The 18,575-nt window shown below is 64.1% G+C and overlaps 2 protein-coding genes and 2 long non-coding RNA genes across 16 annotated transcripts; 1 reads left to right on the forward strand and 3 right to left on the reverse strand.

The window, feature by feature from the left end:
* Window positions 1-204: 204 nt before the first annotated feature.
* Window positions 205-14,922, reverse strand: LOC129198997 (sodium/glucose cotransporter 2-like). Of its 8 annotated transcripts, none has more exons than XM_054808695.1 (15): window positions 14,824-14,922; window positions 12,441-12,512; window positions 11,387-11,491; window positions 8,906-8,965; window positions 7,902-8,006; window positions 6,861-6,966; window positions 6,664-6,744; window positions 5,901-6,100; window positions 5,299-5,434; window positions 3,809-3,916; window positions 2,249-2,399; window positions 1,276-1,444; window positions 962-1,177; window positions 759-858; window positions 205-444 (listed from the first exon to the last, which is right to left on the reverse strand). In XM_054808695.1, exons 1-15 carry the CDS (start codon window positions 14,905-14,907, stop codon window positions 236-238), a joined length of 1,902 nt encoding a protein of 633 aa, XP_054664670.1. In that variant the 5' UTR covers window positions 14,908-14,922; the 3' UTR covers window positions 205-235. The 8 variants fall into 8 exon arrangements, with proteins under 8 accessions (XP_054664670.1, XP_054664669.1, XP_054664671.1 ...); XM_054808694.1 differs by having other exon boundaries at window positions 1,276-1,456; XM_054808696.1 differs by lacking the exon at window positions 11,387-11,491 and having other exon boundaries at window positions 1,276-1,456.
* On the forward strand, window positions 11,347-16,928 carry LOC129199031 (uncharacterized). Of its 4 annotated transcripts, none has more exons than XR_008574565.1 (4): window positions 11,347-11,464; window positions 12,358-12,981; window positions 16,352-16,480; window positions 16,805-16,928. It is a non-coding gene; the product is annotated as an uncharacterized LOC129199031 (long non-coding RNA). The 4 variants fall into 4 exon arrangements; XR_008574563.1 differs by having other exon boundaries at window positions 12,358-12,949; XR_008574566.1 differs by having other exon boundaries at window positions 12,358-12,941.
* On the reverse strand, window positions 16,800-18,499 carry LOC129199023 (apoptosis-associated speck-like protein containing a CARD). 2 transcript variants are annotated; one of them, XM_054808740.1, is made up of 3 exons: window positions 18,176-18,499; window positions 17,036-17,380; window positions 16,800-16,913 (listed from the first exon to the last, which is right to left on the reverse strand). In XM_054808740.1, the coding sequence occupies exons 1-3, from the start codon at window positions 18,453-18,455 to the stop codon at window positions 16,864-16,866; spliced, it is 675 nt and encodes a 224-aa protein (XP_054664715.1). In that variant the 5' UTR covers window positions 18,456-18,499; the 3' UTR covers window positions 16,800-16,863. The 2 variants fall into 2 exon arrangements, with proteins under 2 accessions (XP_054664715.1, XP_054664716.1); XM_054808741.1 differs by having other exon boundaries at window positions 18,182-18,494.
* Window positions 17,375-18,106, reverse strand: LOC129199032 (uncharacterized). 2 transcript variants are annotated; one of them, XR_008574568.1, is made up of 4 exons: window positions 17,993-18,106; window positions 17,795-17,928; window positions 17,617-17,712; window positions 17,375-17,487 (listed from the first exon to the last, which is right to left on the reverse strand). It is a non-coding gene; the product is annotated as an uncharacterized LOC129199032 (long non-coding RNA). The 2 variants fall into 2 exon arrangements; XR_008574567.1 differs by lacking the exon at window positions 17,795-17,928 and having other exon boundaries at window positions 17,617-17,761; window positions 17,943-18,091.
* Window positions 18,500-18,575: the final 76 nt, after the last annotated feature.

Below are 18,575 nucleotides of genomic sequence, written 5' to 3' on the forward strand. Positions count from 1 at the left end.
TTGGGAATTTTGGAGGATTTGGGGGGATTTGGGGGGAATTTGGGGAATTTGGGGGGGATTTTGGGGAATTTGGGGGGATTTTGGGGAATTTGGGAATTTTGGAGGATTTGGGGGATTTGGGGGGATTTTGGGGAATTTGGGGGGATTTTGGGGAATTTGGGAATTTTGGAGGATTTGGGGGATTTGGGGGGAATTTGGGGGGGATTTTGGGGAATTTGGGGGGATTTTGGGGGGGTCAGGCGAAGTACCCCCAGAGGAAGACGGCGACGGCCATCAGGATCAGGGCGTTGACGTCGACCACGCGGCTCCACACCCCCTCCTTGGGGGGCGGGGCTGGGGGCTCGGCCACGCCCCCTGGCCCGGGTGGCTCCGCCCCCTGGTCTGCTGGCCCCGCCCCCTGCTCCGATGGCTCCGCCCCTTGGCCGCCTGGCTCCGCCTCCACATCTGGGGGGGGGGGGAGAGCTCAGCCTGGACCCCTGGGTGCCCCCCCTGACCCTTGGGTGCCCCCCCCAGACCCCTGGGTGCCCCCCCTGGACCCCTGGGTGCCCCCCTCCACCCCCTTGGTGCCCCTTCCACCCCCCCCAAACCCTGGGTGCCCCCTCCACCCCCTGGGTGCCCCCCCCAAACCCTGGGTGCCCCCCCAGACTCCTTAGTGCCCCCCACCCAGACCCCTGGGTGCCCCCCCCCCGGACCCCTGGGTGCCCCCCCCAAACCCTTGGTGCCCCCCCCACCCCCTGGGTGCCCCCCCCACCCCTTACCCTGCAGCCGGACCCCTCCGTCCCCACCCTTGGGTGGCCGAAGGTCAAGGTCAACCCGCGGCTCCTGGCTGTTGCGCAGACTGAACACCAACCGGTGGAGCTGCGGACAGGCGGACGTCGGGGTGTAACCCCCCCCCACACACACACCCCCCCCAAAATCTTTTTTGGGGTCTGTCTCCCCCCCCCGCCCCATGAGAACTCACATGCTGGCGGGGGATGGGCGGGTAGCAGAACGAGACGCCGACGACGAGGAGGCCGGTAACGAGGAAGAGGAGGACGGCGAAGTGGAGGTAATGAAGGCCGCAAACGAGGGGGGGGCAGCGCCCCGGCGACCCGCACGTCCCCGTCCCCAGGGCGAATTCGGGGATCAAGCGGGCCAGGCCTAACCCCAACCCCCCCAGCAGCCCCCAAAAAGCACCCTAGGGTGGGGGGGGAGGGGGGAGAGGAGTCAGCCCCTTGGATTCGGGGTGCTGCCCCCCCCCCCCCCCCCCTTTTCCCACCCCTTCGGGTCACTCACGGGCTCGTTGACGCGGGGGACGAAGATGGCGAGGAAGAAGACGGCGGCCACGGGGGGGGCCAGGTAACTGGCCACGGCCTGGATGTAGTCGAAAAGCTGCCCCCCCCGCGCCGCCTCCACCACCGGCAGCCAGGCCAGGCTCAGCCCCACCATCGCCCCGACCCACAGCCTGCCGGAGACTCTGACCTCTGACCTTTGCGGCACCCCTGGGGGTGTCCCCCCGTCCCGTCGTGTGTCGTCCCCCCCCCCCGCCAGTGATGCCGGGGGCATCTCTGACCTTGAGCTCTGGGACCCCCCCCCCCAAAGTCCTTGACACCCCCTTGCCATTGACTGGGTTGACCTGAGCTCCTGGATAACTGGGTCGTCCCCCCCCCCCCCCCAAGACACCTGGGTGACCTCTGACCTTGACCCCTGGGTCACCCCTTGACACCTGCCCCCTCCAGACCCCAAGTCCCCTCTGTGTCCCCCCAAGACCCCCCCCAGTCCCCCCATTGACTGGGTTGACCTGAACTCCCGGACAACTGGGTGCCCCCCCCCCAACACCTGGGTGACCTTTGACCTTGACCCCTGGGTCGTGTCCCCCCCCGACCTGCTTGACTTCAGGCCCCCCCCCAGGACCCCGGGGTCCCCTCTGACCTTGACCCCTCTGTGTCCCCCCAAGACCCCCCCCAATCCCCCCCATTGACTGGGTTGACCTGAACTCCCAGACAACTGGGTGCCCCCCCTCCCTCCCCCAACACCTGGGTGACCTCTGACCTTGACCCCTAGGTCACCCCCCCCATTGACCTGCTTGACTTCAGCCCCCCCAGACCCCAAGGTCCCTTCTGACCTTGACCCCCTCTGTGTCCCCCAAGACCCCCCCCCCCCAACCTCCATTGACTGGGTTGACCTGAACTCCCAAATTCCAGGGTTCCCCCTCCCCCCCCCAAACATCGGGGTGCCCCCCCCCAGACATTGGGGTGCCCCCCCCCACCTGCCAGCAATGAGGAGGTGCCGGGGCCCGGCGCGGGGCCGCAGGCGCTGGTAGACGTCGAGGGTGAAGAGGGCCCCGGCGCTGGCGAAGATGGAGGCCAGGGAGGACATGAGGGCGGCCAGCACCGCCGCCAGCATCAGCCCACGCAGGCCTGGGGACACGGGGGGGGGGTGTCGGGCTGGGGGACCCCCCCTCAGGCACCCCCAGAGCCCAGCGACCCGCTAACAGCTCCCTGCTGGTGGTTAATAGTGGCCTAATAGCCTCCTAATGGCGTTCTAATAGCCCTAATAACCAGCTAATAGCCCCCTAATGGCTCCTAATGACGTTCTAATAGCCCTAATAACCAGCTAATAGCCCCCTAATGGCTCCTAATGACGTTCTAATAGCCCTAAGAACCACTTAATAGCCCCCTAATGGCTCCTAATGACGTTCTAATAGCCCTAATAACCAGCTAATAGCCCCCTAATGGCTCCTAATGACGTTCTAATAGCCCTAAGAACCAGCTAATAGCCATTGATAGTACCCTAATAGCTCCTAATGGCGTTCTAATAGCTCTAATAACCAGCTAATTGCCATTAATAGTGCCCTAATAGCCCCTAGTAGCCCTAAGAGCCCCCTAATAGCTCCTAATAACACCCTAATTACCCCTAATTACCCCTAATTAGCCTTAATTACCCCTAATTACCCCCCATTTCCCCCAGGCCGTACCGGGTGGCAGCAGGCCCAGCACCAGCCTGGGGTAGGCCCCGTTGGAGCAGCCCAACCGCATTAATCCCCCTAATAACACCCTAATTACCCTTAATTACCCCTAATTACCCTTAATTACCCCTAATTACCCCCCAGGCTGTACCAGGCAGCAGCAGGCCCAGCACCAGCCGGGGGTAGGCCCCGTTGGAGCAGCCCAACCGCATTAATCCCCCTAATAACACCCTAATTACCCCTAATTAACCCTAATTACCCCTAATAACACCCTAATTACCCCTAATTAGCCTTAATTACCCCTAATTACCCCCCAGGCCATACCGGGTGGCAGCAGGCCCAGCACCAGCCAGGGGTAGGCCCCATTGGAGCAGCCCAACCGCATTAATCCCCCTAATAACACCCTAATTACCCCTAATTAACCCTAATTGCCCCTAATAACACCCTAATTACCCCTAATTACCCTTAATTACCCCTAATTACCCCCCATTTCCCCCAGGCCGTACCGGGTGGCAGCAGGCCCAGCACCAGCCCGGGGTAGGCCCTGTTGGAGCAGCCCAACCGCATTAATCCCCCTAATAACGCCCTAATTACCCCTAATAACACCCTAATTACCCTTAATTACCCTTAATTACCCCTAATTACCCTTAATTACCCCTAATTACCCCCCATTTCCCCCAGGCCGTACCGGGTGGCAGCAGGCCCAGCACCAGCCCGGGGTAGGCCCCGTTGGAGCAGCCCAACCGCATTAATCCCCCTAATAACGCCCTAATTACCCCTAATTAACCCTAATTGCCCCTAATAACACCCTAATTACCCCTAATTACCCTTAATTACCCCTAATTACCCCCCAGGCCGTACCGGGCGGCAGCAGGCCCAGCACCAGCCGGGGGTAGGCCACGTTGGAGCAGCCCCAGGGGGTCCCGCAGGCCCGACGACAGCCCTGGGGGTCAGCGCAGCCCACCACCTCTAGGGGGCAGTGTGCCGTCAGCCGCGGGGGATTGTGGGATATAAGGAGGCAATGGGGGGGGAGTTGTGGGATATGGGGGAGGGTGAGAGAGGGGGATTGTGGGATATAAGGGGGCAATGGGGGGGGATTGTGGGATATGGGGGGTGTTGGGGGGATCGTGGGGGATTATGGGATATAAGGGGGCATTAGAAGGGGATTATGGGATATAGGGGGTGATACAGGGGGATTCTGGGATGTAAGGGGGCGTTGTAGGGAATTCTGGGGGATTGTGGGATACAGAGGGGCGTGAGGGGGATTATGGGATATAGGGGGGCGTTAGAGGGGGATTATGGGATATAGGGGGGGCATTATGGGGGATTATGGGGTGGCTGAGGGGGCACTTGGGGGAAGAGGCCCTGGCGGCCATGTTGGGTGGCCACGTTGGGCCGTGGGTTGGCCAAGGGGGTCAATTATGGGATCAAATGGGCGGCACTGGGGAAGAAGAGGCAGCGGCCATGTTGAGCGGCCACGTTGGGCGGCCGCATTGAGTAGCCACGTTGGGCGGCCACGTTGGGCGGCCACGTTGAGTGGCCATGTTGGGCAGTGATGTTGGGTGGCCACGTTGGGCGGCCATATTGAGTAGCTACGTTGGGCGGCTGTATTGAGTGGCCACGTCGGGTGGCCACGTTGGGTGGCCATGTTGGGCGGCCGTATTGAGTGGCCATGTTGAGTAGCCACGTTGGGTGGCCACTTTGGGTGGCCATGTTGAGTAGCCATGTTGGGCAGTGATGTTGGGTGGCCACTTTGGGTGGCCATGTTGAGGAGCCATGTTGGGCAGCCATGTTGGGTGGCCACATTGGGCGGCCATGTTGAGTAGCCACGTTGGGTGGCCACTTTGGGTGGCCATGTTGAGTAGCCATGTTGGGCAGTGATGTTGGGTGGCCACGTTGGGCGGCCATATTGAGTAGCTACGTTGGGCGGCTGTATTGAGTGGCCATGTTGAGTAGCCACTTTGGGTGGCCACTTTGGGTGGCCATGTTGAGTAGCCATGTTGGGCAGTGATGTTGGGTGGCCACTTTGGGTGGCCATGTTGAGGAGCCATGTTGGGCAGCCATGTTGGGTGGCCACATTGGGCGGCCATGTTGAGTAGCCACGTTGGGTGGCCACTTTGGGTGGCCACGTTGAGTAGCCATGTTGGGCAGTGATGTTGGGTGGCCACTTTGGGTGGCTATGTTGAGTAGCCATGTTGGGCAGCCATGTCGGGCAGCCATGTTGAGTGGCCATGTTGAGTAGCCACATTGGGTAGCCACTTTGGGTGGCCACGTTGAGCGGCCATATTGAGTAGCTACGTTGGGCGGCCATGTCGGGCAGGTCAGGGGGTGGGGCGGGGGCTGGGGCTGACCCGGGAAGAGGACGCGGGCGGCCATGCCGGGCAGCACCATGATGAACATGGGCAGCACTTTGAGGTAGCCGCAGAGGACGCAGCCGGCACGGACGTGGGTCAGGGAGCGGCCGGCCAAGCATCGCTGCACGATCACCTGGGGGGGGGGACATGGCAACCGGGGGAGCAGAGACCCCCCCATTTGCTCCCAGTGCGCCACACCAGTGCTCCCAGTGCTCCCAGTGCTGCCCTGGTGCCTCGCAGTTACACCCCAGTGCCTCCCAGTGCCCTCCGGTCCCCTCCCAGTGCCCCCAAATCCCTCCCAGCACCTCCTAGTCCCCTCCCAGTGCTCCCCAGTCCCTTCCCAGTGCCTCCCAGCATCTCTCAATCTCCTCCCAGTGCCTCCCAATCCCCTCCCAGTGCCTCCCAGCATCCCGCAGTCCCCTTCCAAAACCTCCCAATCCCCTCCCAGTGCCTCCCAGTCCCATCCCAGCACTTCCCAGTGCCTCCCACCATCCCTCAATCCCCTCCCAGTGCCTCCCAGTCCCATCCCAGCACTTCCCAGTGCCTCCCACCATCCCTCAATCCCCTCCCAGTCCCTTTCCAGTGCCTCCCAGTCCCACCTGGTCGGTACACCAGTACCAGGAGGAGATAATTCCCAGTCCCAGGAGGAGGCCAGGCCAGGGCAGGTCCCCGGTACTGGGGTGCCGCAGGAGGTGGAAGGCGTCGGGGCGGGGGCGCCCGCAGGGACCCGTCAGGTTGGGGGGCAGCGCCAGGGGGTAACGCTCCACCAGCCCCTCGTAGCCCCCCACAGCGCCCAGCGCTGCGGGAGGCCCGGTATGGACCAGTAAAGACCAGTACAGACCAGTACAGACTAGTACGGGGTAGGGGGGGAGGCACAGCGTGCCTTCCCAGGGCTCCTGCTGCCTCCTCCCAGTGCTCCCAGTATAACCCAGTGCCTCCCCCAGTGCTCCCCCACAAGGTCTAGCACCGGTATGGACCAGTATAGACCAGTATGGCCTTACAGTGCTGCCTTCCACTGCTTCCCAGTCCCCTCCCAGTGCCCCTCAATCACTTCCCAGTCCCTCCCAGTCCCTTCCCAGTGCTCCCAGTCCCCTCCCAGTGCTCCCAGTCCCCTCCTAACCCCCTCCCAGTGCCCCTCAATCCCTTCCCAGTGCCTCCCAGTGCTCCCAGTCCCCTCCCAGTGCTCCCAGTCCCCTCCTAACCCCCTCCCAGTGCCCCTCAATCCCTTCCCAGTGCCTCCCAGTGTTCCCAGTCCCCTCCCAGTGCCCCTCACTCCCCTCCCAGTCCCCTCCCAGTGCTCCCAGTCCCCTCCCAGTGCCCCTCAATCCCCTCCCAGTCCCCTCCCAGTGCTCCCAGTCCCACCGTAGCCGGCCAGCACGGAGGCCCCCCCGATGATGACGAGGGTCTGCACCAGATCCGCGTACATCAGCGCCGCCAGCCCCCCTGCGGGACACGCCCCCCCCGCGTCAGGACACGCCCCCTTCAGACCACACCCCCTCAGGCCCCGCCCACGCCCCTCAGGCCCCGCCCCTCCCAGGCCCCGCCCCCAGGCCCCCCACCGGTGACGGTGTAGAGCGCGGTGACGGCCAGCAGAGCCCCCACGGCGGCGTAGAGGTCCCAGCCCAGGGCCTCCTGGATGAAGATGGCACCCGAGTACATGTCCACCTGCGGGGGGGCGCACGGGGGGCACGTGGGGACCCACGGACCCGCAGGGACCCACAGATCCTACAGGGACCCCCAGACCCACAGGGACCCACAGATCCTACAGGGACCCACGGACCCGCAGGGACCCACGGACCCATAGGGACCCACAGATCCTACAGGGACCCACGGACCCACAGGGACCCACAGATCCTACAGGGACCCACGGACCCACAGGGACCCACAGACCCACAGGGACCCACGGACCCGCAGGGACCCACGGACCCATAGGGACCCACAGATCCTATAGGGACCCCCAGACCCACAGGGACCCCCAGACCCACAGGGACCCACAGACCCGCAGGGACCCACGGACCCATAGGGACCCCCAGACCCACAGGGACCCCCAGACCCACAGGGACCCACGGACCCACAGGGACCCATGGACCCATAGGGACCCCCAGACCCACAGGGACCCACAGACCCACAGGGACCCCCAGATCCTACAGGGACCCACGGACCCACAGGGACCCACAGACCCATAGGGACCCATGGACCCATAGGGACCCACAGATCCTATAGGGACCCACAGACCCATAGGGACCCCCCCAGACCCACAGGGACCCACAGACCCATAGGGACCCCTCCATGTCTATAGGGACCCCCAGAACCTATAGGGACCCCCAAACCCCATAAGAATCCCTCAGTCCCCATAGGGACCCCCCGACCCCGTAGGGACCCCCCAACCCCCTAGGGACCCCCAGACCCACAGGGACCCCCAGACCCCATAGGGACCCCCTGAGACCCCCCCCAAGGACCCCCAGACCCTATAGATCCCCCTTTAACCCCCCCATACCCCCTATAGCCCCCCCATCCCCCCATCCCCTATAGCCCCCACACACCCCCCATACCCCCCAGCCCCCCCAAACCCCCCATAGCCCCCCCAAACCCCCCCGTACCGAGATCTTGGTGCTGATGTAGAGCCCCAGCGAGAGCAGCGCCAGGTACAGCCGGATGCGGCCCCCCCCAAAACGCTTCCCCAGGTACTCGGGCATCGTCGCCACCTGGGGGGGGTGTGGGAAATTGGGGGGACCCCCCCCCCCACGGACCCCAAACCCCCCCCGCGGACCCCACCCCCATGAACCCCAACCCCCCCCCCCCCCAAAAGGGACCCAGGAGTTTTGGGGACTCCCCCACACCCCTTCCAACACCCCCCCGCCCTCAAAAAGGATCTTGAAGTTTGGGGGGGCCCCCCCCACCCCTTGCCCTACCCCCAAAGGGACCCCGGCGTTTAAGGGGACCCCACCCCCCCCCATTGGACCCCCAACGCCCCCCCAAAGGGACCCAGGAGGTCCCCACCCCCCCCCGACTCCCCCCTCTAAAGGCACCCCAGAGGTTTGGGGGACCCCCCCCCCCACCCCCCCTCACCCCCAAAGGGACCCAGAGAGCCGGGGGACCCCCCCCCTACCCCCCATAACCCCCCCCAAAAGGACCCAGGAATTTGGGGACCCCACCCCCCCATAACCCCCCCTCCAAAGGGGACCCAGGAGTTTGGGGACCCCCCCCCCCCCCCCCCCCAAAAGGACCCAGGAATTTGGGGACCCCCCCATCCCCCCATAACCCCCCCTCCAAAGGGGACCCAGGAGTTTGGGGACACCCCCCCATAACCCCCCCCAAAAGGACCCAGGAATTTGGGGGGACCCCCCCCATCCCCCCATAACCCCCCCCAAAAGGACCCAGAAATTTGGGGACCCCCACCCACCCCCCATAACCCCCCCAAAAGGACCCAGGAGTTTGGGGACACCCCCCCATCCCCCCATAACCCCCCCCAAAAGGACCCAGAAATTTGGGGACCCCCCCCCCGAAAGGACCCAGGAATTTGGGGACCCCCCCCCATAACCCCCCCATAACCCCCATAGCCCCGCCCCCCAAGCCCCGCCCCCCCAGCCCCGCCCCCGCTCACCCCCGCCCGCAGGTAAACGGGCACAAAGACCCAGCCCAGCAGCAGGACGATGAACATGCCCTGGGGGCGGGGCCAGGGAGAGGGGCGGGGTCAGGGGAAAGGGGGCGGGGTCAGGGGAAAGGGGCGGGGTCAGGGGCGGGGTTATGGGGAAAGGGGCGGGGTTAGGGGAAAGGGGCGGGGTCAGGGGCGGGGTTATGGGGAAAGGGGCGGGGTTATGGGGAAAGGGGCGGGGTCAGGGGCGGGGTTATGGGGAAAGGGGCGGGGTTAGGGGAAAGGGGCGGGGTTAGGGGCGGGGTTATGGGGAAGGGGGTGGGGTTATGGGGAAGGGGCGGGGTCGGGGTTATGGGGAAGGGGGCGGGGTTATGGGGAAGGGGGCGGGGTTATGGGGAAGGGGCGGGGCCAGGTGGGGGTTATTAGGGGTCCTGGGGGTTAATTTGGGTCATGGGGGCTGTAGGGGATACGGGGGGCTATGGGGGGCTATGGGGGATATAGGGGGGTTATGGGGAGGTATAGGGGCTATAGGGGGGCTATGGGGGGGCTATGGGGGATACAGGGGCTATAGGGGATATAGGGGGATATAGGATATATAGGGGATATAGGGGGGATACAGGGGGGCTCTGAGGAGGTGTAGGGGGATATAGGGGATATAGGGGCTATAGGGGGGCTATAGGAGGGCTATGGGGGGGTATGGGGGATATAGGGGCTATAGGGGGGCTATAGGGGGGCTATGGGGGGGCTATGGGGGATATAGGTGGCTATAGGGGATATAGGGGCTATAGGGACTATAGGGGGGCTATGGGGTATATAGGGGATAGAGGGGGGACTGGGGGGGCTATAGGTGGCTATGGGGGATATAGGGGCTATGGGGGGTTACAGGGGGGTACAGGGATGTATAGGAGGTTTGGGAGGCTATAGGGATCTATAGGGGCTGTAGGGGGGGGCTGTGGGGGGGACAACTGGGGGGGCTACAGGGGGTTCTGGGGGCCGTAGGGGTCTATAGGGGTTATGGGGGGTGTAGGGGTGCTATAGAGGGCTATAGTGGCTATAGGGGGTTATGGGGGGGTGTAGGGAGTTGGGGGGGGTGTAGAAGGGGCTATAGGGGTTATGGGGGGCTATAGGTTCTATATGGGCTATAGGGGGTTATGAAGGGCTATAGGGGGCCATAGGAGATAGCCCCCCCCACAGGGCAGTATGGGCTCTATAGGCTCTATACCCCCCTATAGGTCAGTAGGGGCCCTACACCCCCCATAGGGCTCTATAGGCTCTATGCCCCCCCGCCATAGGTCCATATGGGCTCTATACCCTCCCCCCCCCGGGCTCTATAGGCTCTATACCCCCCCCATAGGTCAATATGGGCTCTATCTCCCCCCCAGGGCCCTATATGCCCTATACCCCCCATAGGCTCTGTCCCCCCCCCAGGGCTCTATGCCCCCATAGGGCTCTATAGGCTCTGTCCCCCCCCCATAGGCTCTATACCCCCCCATAGGGCTCTATAGGCTCTGTCTGTCCCCCCCATAGGGCTCTATAGGCTCTGTCCCCCCCCCCATAGGCTCTATACCCCCCCATAGGGCTCTATAGGCTCTGTCTGTCCCCCCCATAGGGCTCTATAGGCTCTGTCCCCCCCCCCATAGGGCTCTATAGGCTCTATATCCCCCCATAGGCTCTATACCCCCCCCATAGGGCTCTATAGGCTCCATCCCCCCCCCATAGGCTCTATAGGCTCTGTCCCCTCCCCAGGCTCTATAGGCTCTATATCCCCCCATAGGCTCTATACCCCCCCCAGGCTCTATAGGCTCCATCCCCCCCCCATAGGCTCTATAGGCTCTATACCCCCACCCATAGGCTCTATACCCCCCCCCATAGGGCTCTATAGGCTCTGTCATCCCCCCCCATCTATACCCCCCCACAGGCTCTATATGTTCTATACCCCCCCCATAGGCTCCATCCCCCCCCCCATAGGCTCTATACCCCCCCCATATGCTCTATATGTTCTATACCCCCCCATAGGGCTCTATACCCCCCCCCAGGCTCTATACCCCCCCCCATATGCTCTATACCCCCCCCATAGGGCTCTATATGTTCTATACCCCCCCATATGCTCTATACCCCCCCCCATAGGGCTCTATACCCCCCCATATGCTCTATACCCCCCCCATAGGCTCTATACCCCCCCATATGCTCTATACCCCCCCCCATAGGCTCTATACCCCCCCATAGGCTCCATCCCCCCCCCATATGCTCTATACCCCCCCCATATGCTCTATATGTTCTATACCCCCCCATATGCTCTATACCCCCCCCCATATGTTCTATAGGTTCTATACCCCCCCATAGGCTCCCCCCCCCCAGGCTCTATATGTTCTATACCCCCCCATATGTTCCATCCCCCCCCATATGTTCTATAGGTTCCATCCCCCCCCATAGGCTCCCCCCCCCCATATGCTCCCCCCCCGCCGCACGGCCCCCCCGCGCGCTGCTCACGCTCCACTCGAAGCCCCCCACCGCGATGCCCCCGGCCGCCCCCGTCCCCGCCAGCCCCACGAAGTGCCCGGAGCCCAGGTTGCTGCTCAGCAGGGAGGCGCCCACCTGGGGGGCGGGGGGGGATTGGGGGGGGATTGGGGGGGATGGGGATTGGGGGGGGGTGGGGGGACAGGGGGGGATTGGGGGGTGGGGGGTTTGGGGGGGAATGGGGGGGGGATTGGGGAATGGGGGGGGACGGGGGGGGATTGGGGGCATTGGGGGGGTTGGGGGGGACAGGGGGGGCAGGGGGGTTGGGGGGGGACAGGGGGGGATTGGGGGGGTTGGGGGGGCAGGGGGGGGATGGGGGAATGGGGGGCGGGGGGGCATTGGGGGATTGGGGGGCATTGGGGGTGCAGGGGGGGGTTGGGGAGGGACAGGATTGGGGGGGACGGGGGGGGATTGGGGGAATGGGGGGGTTGGGGGGGACAGGGGGGAATGGGGGGGGACAGGATTGGGGGCAGGGGGGATTGGGGGGCATTGGGGGGGCAGGGGGGCGGGGGGGGACAGGATTGGGGGGGATGGGGGCAGGGAGGGGCGGGGGGGGTTGGGGACGGGGGGGGACAGGGGAAATTGGGGGGTGGGGGGGGCAGGGGGGGATTTGGGGGTGCAAGGGGGGGCGGGGGGGCACCACGGGGTCACCGTGTGCCCCAGCACCACCCAGTGCTCCCAGTGCTCCCAGTATGACACACTGGTGCCCCCCCAGTGCCCCCCAGTACCCCCCCCAGTGCTCCCAGTATGACTCACTGCCCCCCCCCAGTGCTCCCAGTGCTCCCAGTATGACTCACTGCCCCCCCCCCAGTGCCCCCCAGTACCCCCCCCAGTGCTCCCAGTGCTCCCAGTATGACTCACTGACCCCCCCAGTATGAGTGGTGCCCCCCCATTCCCCCCCCCCCCCCAGTGCTCCCAGTATGACCGACTGGTGCCCCCCCCAGTAATCCCAGTGCTCCCAGTGCTCCCAGTATGACCGACTGGTGCCCCCCCAGTGCTCCCAGTGCTCCCAGTACGAGCGACTCACTGGTGCCCAGGCCATGCTCCTCCCGGCCAGGAAGTACCCGCTGATGGTGCTGCGGCTGCCGCGGCGCAGGGACTGCGGGCACCAGTACGGACCAGTATGGACCAGTATGGACCAGTACAGACCAGTATAGACCAGTATGGACCAGTACGGACCAGTACGGACCAGTACGGCACCAATATGGACCAGTACGGCACCAGTATGGCGCCAGCGTGGACAAGTATGGCACCAGTATGGCACCAGTATGGACCAGTACGGACCAGTACGGACCAGTATGGACCAGTACAGACCAGTATAGACCAGTATGGACCAGTATAGACCAGTACGGACCAGTACGGACCAGTACGGCACCAATATGGACCAGTACGGCACCAGTATGGCGCCAGCGTGGACAAGTATGGGACCAGTATGGGACCAGTATGGCACCAGTACGGACCAGTACGGACCAGTATGGCACCAATATGGACCAGTACGACACCAGTGGGACCAGTACAAGGACACCAGGTGTCCCAGTATGGACACACCAGTGCTCCCAGTGCTCCCAGTATGGGATCCCCAGTGCTCCCAGTACGGGGCCACCAGTACTCCCAGTATAAGGGCCACCCATGCTCCCAGTGCTCCCAGTATGGGGTCCCCAGTGCTCCCAGTGCTCCCAGTTAGAGGCCACCAGTGCTCCCAGTATAAGGGCAACCACTGCTCCCAGTATGGGGTCCCCAGTGCTCCCAGTGCTCCCAGTTAGAGGCCACCAGTACTCCCAGTACGGGGCCCCCAGTGCTCCCAGTGCTCCCAGTATGGGGTCCCCAGTGCTCCCAGTACAGGGCCCCCAGTGCTCCCAGTGCTCCCAGTATGGGGTCCCCAGTACTCCCAGTGCTCCCAGTACAGGGCCACCAGTGCTCCCAGTGCTCCCAGTATGGGGTCCCCTGTGCTCCCAGTACAGGGCTCCCAGTGCTCCCAGTGCTCCCAGTGCTCCCAGTATGGGGTCCCCAGTGCTCCCAGTACGGGGCACCAGTACTCCCAGTATAAGGGCCACCCATGCTCCCAGTGCTCCCAGTACAGGGCCCCCAGTGCTCCCAGTGCTCCCAGTATGGGGTCCCCCGTGCTCCCAGTATAAAGGCCCCCAGTGCTCCCAGTGCTCCCAGCATGGGGTCCCCAGTGCTCCCAGTGCTCCCAGTACGGGGCCCCCAGTGCTCCCAGTGCTCCCAGTCACTCATTAACCTCCTGCCCCCCATTACCAGCCCCCCCGGGGCATTGTGGGTAATGATTTACCCCTCCCCCCCCCGGGGTCAAAGGGTCAAAAAAACAACGGGGGGGGGGGAGGGGCGTGAAATGGGGGGGTTGGGGTGTCCTGGGGGGGGGGATTTGGGGGTCGGGGGGGGTGGGGGGTCCGAGGGGGTTTTGGGGGGTCCGGGGGGGTGAATTCGGGGTCCGGGGGGGGTTTGGGGGGGGCCGGGGGGGGATTTGGGGTCCGGGGGGGGTTAATGGGGGGTCCGGGGGGGTTTTGGGGGGCCCAGGGGGGGTTAATTGGGGTTCAGGGGGTTAATTGGGGTCTCAGGGGGGGTTAATGGGGGGTCCGGGATTTTTTTGGGGGGTCCACGGGCGTATTTGGGGTCCGGGGGGGGTTTAGGGGTCCGGGGGGGGATTTGGGGGTTCAGGGGGGTATTTGGGGGTCCGGGGGGGATTTGGGGGTTCAGGGGGGTTAATTGGGGTCCGGGGGGGGTTAATGGGGGGGTCCAGGGTTTTTTTGGGGGGGTCCGGGGGGGCATTTGGGGGTCCGGGGGGTTAATTGGGGTCTCAGGGGGGGTTAATGGGGGGGTCCGGGGTTTTTTTGGGGGGGTCCACGGGGGTAAGTGGGGTCCGGGGGGGGATTTGGGGGTCTCAGGGGGGTTAATTGGGGGTCCGGGGGGGGATTTGGGGGTCTCAGGGGGGTTAATTGGGGGTCCGGGGGGGGATTTGGGGGTTCAGAGGGGTATTTGGGGGTCCGGGGGGGATTTGGGGGTCCCGGGGGGGGTTAATGGGGGCCCGGGGTTTTTTTGGGGGGTCCACGGGGGTATTTGGGGGTCCGGGGGGGTAAGTGGGGTCCGGGAGGGGGTTTTGGGGGTTCAGGGTGTTAATTGGGGTCCGGGGGGGTTAATTGGGGTCCGGGGGGTTTTGGGGGGTCCGGGGGGTTTTTGGGGGGTCCGGGGGTGGGTAATTTGGGTCCGGGAGGGGGGGTTTAGGGCTCCGGGGGTGCAGCTGAGGGTTCGGGGGGGGGTGGGGTGTGAATTGGGGGTCCGGGGGCAGATTTGGGGTGCGGGGGGAGTTAATTGGGGTCTCGGGGGGGGGAGTGGGGAGTTGGGGTTTTGGGGTGCGGGGGGTGGGGGGCAGGGGGAGGTGGGGGTGCCCCTACCCAGAGCCCCACGGCGAGGATGAGGAGGAAGTACCCCCCGATGACCCCCACGTCCCAGGGGTTCGCGGCCGTCGGCCTCTCCATCCCCCTCCCCCCCCCCACCCGCCCCCCGCTTCTTCTCCCCAACCCCCACCCCCCCCAAATCTCCGCCGCCCCACGGCACCCCCCTAAATACCAACCCCACCCCCCCCATCCCCCACCCCACGTGTCCCGCCCATCCCCCCCCCCCGCCCCGTGGGACGCTTGGGTGACCCCCGCGTGTCCTTGGTGGACCCGGCAAGGTCCAGCCCCTCCCCCCACCCCACCCCACCTCTGGGGCACCGCGGGGGAGGGGGTGGGGGCCCCACCCAGACCCACAGGGGCCTTGAGGTCCCTTGGGTGGTCTTCAGGTCCCTTGGGTGGTCTTTGAGGTCCCTTGGGTGGTCTTGAGGTCTCCATGGGTCCCTTGGGTGTCCCCGAGGTCTTCTGGGGTCCCATGGGGGTCCCCGAGGTCTCCTGAGATCTCCTGGGGGTTCCTGAGGGACCTTTGGGTGGTGCCTTGGGTGGCCTCAAGGTTTTTTGGGTGTTCTTAGGGGTCCCTTGGGTGTCCCCGAGGTCTTCTGGGGTCCCATGGGGGTCCCCGAGGTCTCCTGGGATCTCCTGGGGGTTCCTGAGGGACCTTTGGGTGGTGCCTTGGGTGTCCTCAAGGTTCTTTGGGTGTTCTTAGGGGTCCCGTGGGTCTCCCTGTGATCCTCAGGGGTCCCGTGGGTGTCCCCAAGGTCCCCACGTCTCCCTTGGATCTCTTCAGGGGTCCCATGGGTGTCCCTGAGGTCCCTCAGGTGGTCCCTTGGGGGTTCCTGGGGTCCCTTGGGTGGTCCTGGAGGTCCCTTGGGTGGTCTTGGGTGTCCCCTGGGGTCTCTTGGGTGTCCCTGAGGTCTCCTGGGGTCCCTGAGGGACCTTTGAGTGGTCCCGTGGGTGTCCTCAGGGGTCCCTTGGGTGCTCTCAGAGGTCTCCATGGGTCCCGTGGGTGTCCCTGAGGTCCCTTGCGTGTCCCTGTGAACCCCTGAGGTCCCGTGGGTGTCCCCGAGGTCCCCACATCTCCCTTGGATCTCCTCAGGGGTCCCATGGGTGTCCTCGGTGTCCCTTGGGTGGTCCCTTGGGGGTCCCTGGGGTCCCGTGGGGGTCCTGGAGGTCCCTTGGGTGGTCCCCTGGGGTGCCATGGGGGTCCCTGAGGTGCCCTGGGGGTCCCTGGGATTCTTAGGGGTCCCTGAGGGTCCCTTGGGTGGCCCCTTGGGTGTCTCCTGGGTGTCCCCAAGGTCCCTTGAGCTCACAGTTTGGTGGAGCAGAAGCTCTGGTGGAGCCTCAGGGTTTGAGGAACCCAAATTTGGGGGGGGGGGGGGGGGATGGTGGGGGTGGGGGTGTCTGAGGAACCTCAGTTTTGGGGGGGGGTGGGGGTGGTGGGATCTGAGATGGGTTTTTTTTTTTCTGGTGTCCAGGTGGCAGGAGCCACCCACCGGCAGCTCTTTTCTCAAGAGCTTTGTTTTTGTAGGGTCTTCTGAGGTCTCTTCTCCATGTCTTCGTGGTCTTGGAGTCTCCATCACCTTGGGTTTGATGGTGGCTTGGTCATGACCTTCACCTCTTACCCAAGGCCACCATAGAGCAGCCAATCAAAGCCTTGGTGAGAGCTTGAGATCATTTTTAATTCATCAAAAACCTCCAAAATAACAAGAAAATCGATTTTTCTTCATATTTTTTTCTTTTTGAGGGCCTTCAGAAGCTTTTTGAGGGCCTTCAGAAGCATCTGGAGGTCCTCCATGTCTTCTTGAGGGCCTTCAGAAGCTTTTTGAGGGCCTTCAGAAGCATCTGGAGGTCCTCCATGTCTTCTTGAGGGCCTTCAGAAGCTTTTTGAGGGCCTTCAGAAGCATCTGGAGGTCCTCCATGTCTTCTTGAGGGCCTTCAGAAGCTTTTTGAGGGCCTCCAGAAGCTTTTTGAGGACCTTCAGAAGCATCTGGAGGTCCTCCATGTCTTCTTGAGGGCCTCCAGGAGGTTTTTTGAGGGCCTTCAAAGGTCAACAGATCCCAAAGCGTTTTGGGGGGAACGGTCGAGTGACCCTATAGGGATTTGGGGGAGGGGGAAGGACAAATTGGGGGTCAAGGGGTGGGGGTGATGGAGCAACACCCCCAATTTTTGCCTTTCCCCCCCCCAGTTTAGTCCCTTTTGGGGGAGGTCTCACCCTCCCCTGCCTCCAGGTCCTCCATCAGGTAGGGGTGCAGGCAACGCATGGCCTGTAGGAACAACCGGTGACCTCGCCGTCCCCAAGCCGGGGCGGTGGCCAAGAGCCGCCTCATCTGGTCCTGCAAGGTGGGGCCGGCGACCACCACGGCCACCTGCTCGGCGGTCAACACCCCGGCGGCCTCCAATCGGTCCAAGATGGTGGGCACGGCGCGGACGCGTTGGATCAGGGCAAGGCGGTGACGAGCCACGAAGCGTTCGGCCGGCGGCAGGGCGCCGAGGTCGTCGCTGAGGTCATCGCCGAGGTCATCGCCGAGGTCGTCGAGGGCGCGGGAGGAGCGCGGGGCTGTAAAGGGGGGGGGGGTGCGGTGTTGGCACAACCATCGGCACAACCATCGGCATGACCGGTTGTACCCCAACCCTCGGTACCACCAACCCTCGGCACGACCCAACCTTCACCACAACCCAACCATCAGCACGACCCTCGGCACAACCCAACCCTTGGTACCACCAACCCTCGGCACAACCCAACCCTTGGCACAACCCAACCTTCACCACAACCCAACCCTTGGTACCACCAACCCTCGGCACGACCCAACCTTCACCACAACCCAACCATCAGCACGACCCTCGGCACAACCCAACCCTTGGTACCACCAACCCTTGGTACCACCAACCCTCAGCACAACCCAACCCTTGGTACCCCCACCCTTCACCATGACCCAACCTTCACCACAACTCAACCCTTGGTACCACCAACCATCGGCACAACCCAACCTTCACCACAACCCAACCCTCGGTACCCCCAACCCTCACCACGCCCCAACCATCGGCACAACCCAACCCTTGGTCCCACCAACCCTCAGCACAACCCAACCTTCGCCATGACCCAACCTTCACAACTCAACCCTTGGTACCACCAACCATCGGCACAACCCAACCATCGGCACAACCCAACCCTCACCACAACCCAACCCTTGGTACCACCAACCCTTGGCACAACCCAACCCTTGGCACAACCCAACCTTCACCACGACCCAACCTTCACCACAACCCTCGGTACCCCCAACCCTCACCACGACCCTCGGCACAACCCAACCCCCACCCCCCTCACCCCCCCACCCCGTCACAGCCACCTCACCGTCACCGTCACCGTCACCCCCCACCAATCCATCCGCCAAATCCCGCCGTTGGATCCTCCGCAGCGCCTCGGCCGTCACCCTCGCGCCGTACCCTTCCCGGTAATGGCCGATGACCAAATCGGTGAGGTCGATGGCGTCGCCGCCCTCCATCCTCCCGCGGGGGATGGTGTCGTAACCCGCCGCTACCGGCAACCGGTTCAACGTCGCCTTCAACCGGCGCAGCTCCGACTCCGAAAGTTCTTCCAACGCCCGTAAGATTCGGTCGCGGCACCCCGCCATATTTTTTTTTTTTTTTTAAATGGGCGTCGTGTCCCTCCCCCACCCCCACCCCCACCCCTCCCGGATGCGCTGTTGGTGGGGGAGGGGAGGAAGGAAATGGAGGGGGGGAGGGGGGGGGGG

This window comes from Grus americana, chromosome 39 (assembly GCF_028858705.1).
Source record: "Grus americana isolate bGruAme1 chromosome 39, bGruAme1.mat, whole genome shotgun sequence".
Taxonomy (NCBI): Eukaryota; Metazoa; Chordata; class Aves; order Gruiformes; family Gruidae; genus Grus; species Grus americana.